Source organism: Temnothorax nylanderi, unplaced genomic scaffold, assembly GCF_030848795.1.
Source record: "Temnothorax nylanderi isolate EJ_2023f unplaced genomic scaffold, tnyl_v1.0 TNYL_tig0516_pilon, whole genome shotgun sequence".
Lineage (NCBI taxonomy): Eukaryota > Metazoa > Arthropoda > Insecta > Hymenoptera > Formicidae > Temnothorax > Temnothorax nylanderi.
In genome coordinates, this window is record NW_027249578.1 from 101086 (window position 1) to 109074 (window position 7989).

Below are 7989 nucleotides of genomic sequence, written 5' to 3' on the forward strand. Positions count from 1 at the left end.
GCTGACCGAGGACTCCTCCCCACTACCGGCCCCGGCGTGCTTGGAGAAGGACGAGATTCCGGAACGGCGAACGCACTCTCACGCTGTGGCCGCGGAGACGACCGAACCGGGCATGCTGCTCCGGTTCTCAACGTTGCAACGCCTGTTACGCGTCTCCGCATGGTGCCGACGCTGGCTTCGGGCGATCCAAGCCCGAGGAAAATCTGTTTCAGGTACCCCCTTGACGCCGCAGGAGCTGGAGGACGCCTTGTGGACGTGGATACGAGAGGTGCAATCGGCCTAGTTCTCTGAGGAAATCAAGGCTTTCGGCCGCGACAGACAGCTCCCGAGGCGGTGCGGACTGCACCGCCTCAACCCGTTTCTCGATCACGACAAGGTTCTGAGGGTGGGCGGACGATTAAAGCACGCGATCCTGAGCAACGACGAAAGGCATCCGGTCATCCTGCCTCGAAGTTCCTGGCTCACAACGCTGATCATCAACGCTCACCATAGACGGACGCTTCACGGAGGCGTTCAATTGACTCTCGCCTCTCTCCGGCAGAGATTCTGGATCCCGGGGGGAAGGGCACGAGCACGACAGTGCATCCACCGATGCATCACGTGCGTGCGATGGCGGGCGGCAAGCCCACAGCAGCTGATGGCGGAACTACCGCCACCAAGAGTGACCATTTCGAGAGCCTTTACCCACACAGGCGTAGACTACGCAGGGCCGATTGCGCTGCGCACGACGAGGGGACGAGGGCACAAAGCATACAAGGGATTCCTCGCCATATTCGTGTGCATGTGCACGAGAGCAGTGCATCTCGAAGTCGTGTCGGACTTGACCACCGATGCATTTCTGGCCGCCTTTCGACGCTTCACGTCAAGACGAGGCATCTGCGAGGTCATGTACAGCGACCGAGGCACCAACTTCGTGGGCGCCGACACGGAGCTGCGGAGATTTTTCAAGGCTGCAATCCAAGACAATCCGCAGTGGGCGAACCTCCTGTCTACCGAAGGTGTGAAATGGAAATTCAATCCACCCTCAGCCCCGCACATGGGCGGACTGTGGGAAGCAGCCGTGAAATCGGTGAAGCATTACCTCTGAAGAGTCATCGGCAGCTCCACGCTGACGTACGAGGAAATGGCAACCCTAATGTCACAGATCGAGGCGTGCCTGAACTCGCGGCCCCTCCAGGCGATTAGCGACGACCCGGACGACATAGCTGCACTAACGCCGGGACACTTCTTGATCGGGACTGCACTCCTTGCAGTCCCGGAGCCTCCGCTGACTCAGGCTCCCACGAGCCATCTCTCTCGTTGGCAGCATCTCCAACAAATGCGAGACCACTTCTGGGAGCGCTGGGCTCACGAGTACTTACACACACTCCACGAACGCTCGAAGTGGTGGACGAAGGGAACCGACTTCAACCCAGGAGACCTGTGCATCATCCGCAGCGAGACGACTCCGCCATGCCAGTGGCCCCTTGCTCGAATCATCAAGGTGCACCCAGGCGACGACGGACGAGTACGGGTCGTGACAGCACGAACGGCCACCACGACCCTCACCCGACCAGTGGCCAAAATCATCCCGCTTCCACGGACGGGCGACCAGAACCAAGGAACATCGTCCTAGGACCAGACGAGGCGGGCGGTATGTTCGGGACGCCGAACCTTAGTCTCGCGCGCCTGACGAATGCGCGCCCGGCCACCCCGCGCTTATCAGCTGCCGCGACCTGCCGTGGCGCGTCGCCGGCTTACCCGCATTTACTCGTACTTAAAGTACGGCCATGCGGCTTCATAAGGCGGGCCGCGCAAGGACCATCATTCGAATCCTTTCGCTATACTCCACAAGTTTCGGTGTCGAGGAAGCGTTGAGTGGATCGAGTCAATTTACCCGCGTCGAGTGAGACATCCTCTCCTCCGCTTAACCGCAATCAAGCGTCGAGCGACTTCTCCTCCGCTTTATTGCAACCCAGTTTGATCACCGTGGAGACCGCTGCTCCTGCCAGACCGGACGCCCCTTCAGGGCCCGGCTCTACAGAAGTGGTGGCGCCGAGCGGCTCCACACACGCCACCACCAAGAAGAGACGGTGCAGGACGAGAACGCGTAGCCAAAGAAGGAGGAAGCTCCTCCTCAGCCAGCCAGCGCCGCAAGAGCGGCGTGAGAAGAGGCCAGGGCCCCTCGAGAAACCAGGGATAGGCCAGCCAGTGACGCAGGAGCGGCACAAGAAACGGCCAGAGCCCTCCACGGGCCAGACACTACGTCCGTGGAAGCTAATACCTATAGAGCTCCCGGAGGTGCGCCGCACCAGGCCTGCCGGATTAACGCTCGCCAAGCGAGATTGCCGCATCTCGCGACCGCCGGCCCTCCATCTGATTCCCGTAAAGGAAACCCGGACCACGGCCTCTCAGACCGTGTGTAAGCGAGCCTTCCTGGCTCCTTGTTCGCCAATAGAGCCACCGGACCAACCCACGGACCAGCTTCCAGTCACCCCGGGCTCTAAACTCGACCTTAATAACAACAAGGTCTCCACCACCCTTGTGAATAAAGCCGTCCAGAAACTCAAATTTTAATTCAGTGCAGTCAGCACCTACATTTTTTGATTAGGCGCCTTCCAGGCGCTGCCTGAGATAACGCTAACAGAACTGTACATATGAAACCATAGAATATATTATTGTTGTTATCAAATCCTGTCTCGCTTACTCAGCGTCTTGCCCTGATTCCCTTGCGACTCCACCGTATCGAACAATTATCTTTTCCCAAATTGCTCGATAAAGAGCTTTAGTTCGCGATTCACATAAAACAAAGATTGTTGCAATTCCCTGTGAAATATTGATATGTAAATAATTTTACACATGATTTTTAGACAAGAAAAGTATGCAATTTTTTTAAAACGTATAACCTACCGTATTCATATAACGAATATGAATGGTATATAACTGAATTATATTCGGTTTGCGAGGAACAATCTGTAAATATAGTAATTGTTAACATATAATATAAAATTCATTTGTTTGTGACGAGTGAATAATTACCGAAAATGTTCCATCAACAAATAATTATGTACTTTCATTCAACGCATCAAGCAGTTCATTGTTTGAAAATATAAATCCCATGCTACCATCTTCTGCGATTGCACTCCCTTTATAGATATCTTTGCATATATCATACTTTTCAAGCTCCAAACTGAGAGATGCGAAAGAATTTGGTACAGGCGGTTTGTACGCAGCTCGCGCTCTGTTCAATGTGCTTTTAATAGCAGGATAACTTAAATGCATTGCTGCTTCAGGATCACTGAAATAAAAAGTTGATATACAGTAGGAATAAAAAATAAGTAGTCAGTACTAAAATGTTACAAATTAAAATTTTATTTAATTAAATAACAGAATAGTAGTAACGTAACGCATATATTTTAAGATTTTCAAGATAATAAAATAGATAAATAATTATTAACAAAAAAATTGCATTGTATCTTATTGCGATTTAATTATATAATTTGATCACTTTTTATAAATAACTATAATAGTCATGTGACAAAACAACCTTCAAAAATTATATAATATAAATAATTTAAAGTTAGCATGTTGAATCCCTTTGCTTTGATCACAGCCTCTAAACGCCGTGGTATAGAATCAACTAATGTTTCAAAAACATATTAGTCAATTGTAATTATATCTAACATAATAAATATTTTATATATATTAAAAAAGAATTCTGTTAACTTCGATTAAGGAATAAAGCATTGATAAATTTAGTGTATATTTTTTCAAAAGCTAGAATCAAAAGTGAAATGATTTACATATAACTTGGCGCTGTTTGGCGTGAGATACTGCCGTGTCTCTTGATACCATTCTTATACTATTGTTTGTCAAATTTTAAATACGAGAAATAAATCCTATCGAATGCCACCTATCGAATAATCCGAATTTAAGTTTATATATGGTTATATATAATCATATATAATCTACATGGATAAATGCTTAATTCTTATATATATACTTTATATATAAATTATATGAATTTATATATAATCATGTCAAAATGTATGTGAAACTTTTTATATAATATTGGGTGTACAACTTAGTTCGGTCCGTTTTCAAAAGATGGCTCTAGGTGCTATAAATGGTTGACGGCGACAGCTGATTTTTGCTGTATCGTGAAGTGTCAACATCTGTCAACCAAATATTGTTTACAAGCCTTTGAGTTTTGCACAACAAGTTTAATTTTTACTGCGTTGAAAATGTCGAGTTTCGTTCCAAATAAGCACCATTTGCGGGAAGTTTTGATTTTCTGTTTCAATTGGAAGAAAAGTGCAGCTGAAGCGCATCGAATGCTTGTGGAAGTGTATGGTGAATCTACACCATCGGATAAATCTTGCAGAGAATGGTTTCGACGATTTAAAAGTGGTGATTTTAGTGTTGAAGACAAAGAGCGTTCGGGTCAACCGAAAAAGTTTGAAGATGAAGAATTAAAAACATTACTCGATCAAGATTCGTGTCAAACGCAAGAAGAGCTCGCAAAAACATTGGAAGTTACTCAACAAGCTATTTCGAAACGACTCAAAGCCGCGGGATACATCCAAAAGCAAGGAAATTGGGTCCCATATGAATTGAAACCGAGAGATATCGAACGGCGATTTTGCATGTCCGAAATGTCCCTTAGGAAAATTTACTTAAAAAAACTTAAAATAAACTAGAAAGTTTACCAAAGAAATTACTATTGATAAACTATTGATAAACTAGAAGTGATTTCGAACCAAACTTTAAGTATTTCTATAATATACTTTAAAGGTTACTTTAAGTTAACTCATGCAATTACTATTAATCACCCCAAAAAAAATATTCTGTCATTTAGTGGCTCCCGCTTGATTTTAGAGGATTTTCCTCTGAAATACGGTCTCAAGAAGATATTTTAAAATCTAGAGGAATATCCTCTAACCATTGTAACCGTACGGAGGTATGTTTTTACCCCCTTTATCAACTCATTGTCTCCCGACACGGTCGCCACTCGATTTTTACCCCGAAAACCGAGAAAGGATTAACCGGTAAGTATCTGATTTTCCCAACCTTTCGACGCCTCGCTAATTCCTCTACCTTTTTCTGTTTCAGGTCGTCTCGTTGCCGCTGGATCTCGGATCACCGCTGGACCAAGCACCTCGGACCTCTTCTGGACTGCAGCTGTGCACCGCTGACTAAGTCTCTGGATCAATGCTGGACCACCTTAGGATCTCCCCACACGGATTTGGATCGCCCACAGGTAAGTATCAGGATCAGGTAAGTATGTCTTTTAGGTAGGTAAACCGTATTCGAATGAATTTAATCAATCTGCTGTATGTTCAGATAATAAAATATAATCTATTTTATTCTGTTTCAGGTTGTACAATGTCTTAAGGTTTAACGCGTCTACCGCGGGATATGTTACGCAGAGTCTAAGTTCTGGATCGCAAGGTTTTACAAGACCGAGTCGACTGTACTCGTTGAAGCTCTAGCGCGGAAAATCCTCGATTCCTTCTCCGCGCTCCAAGATATACCCGCTGATCCCGGTGCTTTTCTCCCCTCTCCGAGGTGGACCACCAATCTCCGGGCTGGTTTCCCCTTTTCCAGTTGGCCACGCCCTGGTTCGATTGCTAGGGGTGGATCTGTCGCCCCGGTATTCCCGTCGTTACTTCCGCGTTCCATACTCTTCGACATATGGTCCTCATTTTCGCATTCCTCGCGCGCAAACAATTTCTTCAGGCGATTTATCGCTATTGCTCGACCATATGCCTAGTTTCACCTGCCGTACGCTCCCTTTGTTCACTATCTCGCATATTCTCACGTCCCGACATTCGCCGTATCGGAAGGTGACCCTCGGCATTTACATTAGTCGCTTACATCTCGACACGCTTGCTCATTAATCACACACGCTCCGCCGACATGGGTCTTTGGCGTCTCTTATGGTACGGCAAACTATTAAACGCGAGGACCCTGCGCGATGGGGTTTTGTCTTTTGTTTGTTTTACCATCTCCCCTTTTCGCTGGCCTAGCTGTCCCGAATTCGACCTCTGCCTTCATGGTTTTCTCCGACCATGGTAACCCGTTCTCAGGAACTACATGGTCGCGGTTCGCGGTTTGTTATTTAATTACCTTGTGGCCTCCGCCAATGCCTTTTCGCGCATTCGCGGTTCTCGCCGTCCCGTCGGTTTCCCGAGCACGCGTACCATTTCTTGTTTTTTTTTTTTACGCGGTACACCCGTTGGATGGTCCTCGCGTTACCCGTCATATCATTATTCGCGGCTTCGTTTTCACCCGGTACATTCGCCGCCCATCTCCGCCATATACCCGGTGACTCTCCCGAACCATGTCTCCCGTGGTTCGTGACTTCGGTAATCCGCGAACTTACTCCGGTTGAGCACCCCTAGTCCTCGTTCCCCGGATAACTCTCAACCTCCCGCGTGGAGTTTTCGCCCTCTCGGGTGGCTGGGTGGTCGGGCACCCTGACCATGCTATCGTGGTATCGCGGACTCGTATTTGGCTACTTCCGGTTCGCCAACCGAGTATCGTTTTATGCTTTTTTCTGCGGCCCTAATACGTTCGCGTCCCTACCTCGTCGCTCCCCTGGGTGGGCAGTGTCCGACGCTGACCACATCCCCGTGGTCACTGACTCTCGGGTTCGGACGTGTTCCGTGCGCAACTATTGCTACTATCTCACCCCGCTACCTTCTTTATTTATCATTCCGCGGGTGGTTATCGATACTCGCTTCCCGTATGGTACTTCGGCCTACCATGTGTCTTCGCGTTGTCGGCCCGCCTTTAGTACGCGCGCGCGCTTCTCTCGAACGCGGGCTTGTGCCCGGTTTACACCGCTCACTTTTGTTAGTGGTTTGGCCACTATACCAAAGCGTGTATGTTCCGTTGTTTATTTGTTCTCGATTAGTTAACATTACCGTTTTAGTCTTTTTGAAGTCCCCCTCGGGGTATAATCAAACGGTCTCGACTACTCGAGCACAAATCAAACGACGTAAATGAATCTCATTTGTCGGGTCGTTACTTCCCGTGAAACAACTTAAACCAAATTCGAACATAAACTTTTCGAACCAAAAGGAAAACAAAACTCTATTATTTTTCGACATAGCGTTACTGAAACGAACTCAACGGAAATCGCGTCTGAACTTTTCGCAAAATTAAACGTAAACTATCTTGGTTTTATTAACCGTGACTGAAATAAATTGGAGTGGGTTATACCCCTTAATCCTATATCTTAATCCTACGTATGTACACTTAAGTTATATTCTTATGGCACTATCATAATGTCGGTAATGGCCGCTAGGATGCGTTTCGGCTGCTTCTGGTACGCCGGTCCTTGGCGCTCCGCCTCCGGATCCCCCTTCCTGAGCGTCACCTTCATGTTTGGGAGTGACTGCACGCCCACGATGGTCGGCATGGCCTTGGGTTTCGCGTGCGTCGGCTCGATTGCAGCCGACGGCTGCAAACTCCCCGTCAGCGAGGGATCGTTGTTTTTCGACGATTCCTCGCTCGTGATTTTAATCGTCGCCGATGCTCGCGTGCTGCTCTTTACATGGCGCGCGCGCCGCCGCTTCTCTAGGTGCGCGTCATGCTCCCATTTGTAAATCGTCTGCGTCCTGCGTCGCGCTTGGCGTGCCGCTACGCGTTCGCCCGTTTTTCGGCTGTTCGTCAGCACGACACTGTGCTCCTGTCGGCACTGTACTTTTATTTTGCTCGAGCGTCTGTCGTTGGTTTTTGTGTCGTCGTTGTCCGGTTCGCTGTCGGGGTCGCTCTTGCTCTCTCGCGCCGAGCGCTTTCCTCGTCTTGCTGGGGAGCTGTCCTGCTCTTTTTCCGTGTTGTCAGTGCTCTCGCTGCTGCTCTCCTCGCTGCTGCTCGCCTCTTCGTCGATTACCGGGTCGCTGTCGCTTTCCGCCTTCTCCTCGCTGTCCCCTTGCTGGGACCTCGGTCCGGCGTCGTCCTTCTCGGGTTGCGGCGTTGGCTGCCGCTCTGGCCGTCGCATCC

At 48.6% G+C, this 7989-nt stretch overlaps 1 protein-coding gene across 1 annotated transcript; it reads left to right on the forward strand.

Moving 5' to 3' along the window:
- The first annotated feature begins 637 nt into the window (after nucleotides 1-637).
- On the forward strand, nucleotides 638-1087 carry LOC139783569 (uncharacterized). The gene has a single exon (XM_071722733.1). It carries the CDS (start codon nucleotides 638-640, stop codon nucleotides 1085-1087), a length of 450 nt encoding a protein of 149 aa, XP_071578834.1.
- The last annotated feature ends 6902 nt before the right edge of the window (nucleotides 1088-7989 follow it).

Coding starts and splice junctions, on each gene's coding strand:
- LOC139783569 (XM_071722733.1), top strand. CDS start 638: ATGGCGGAACTACCGCCACCAAGAGTGACCATTTCGAGAGCCTTTACC.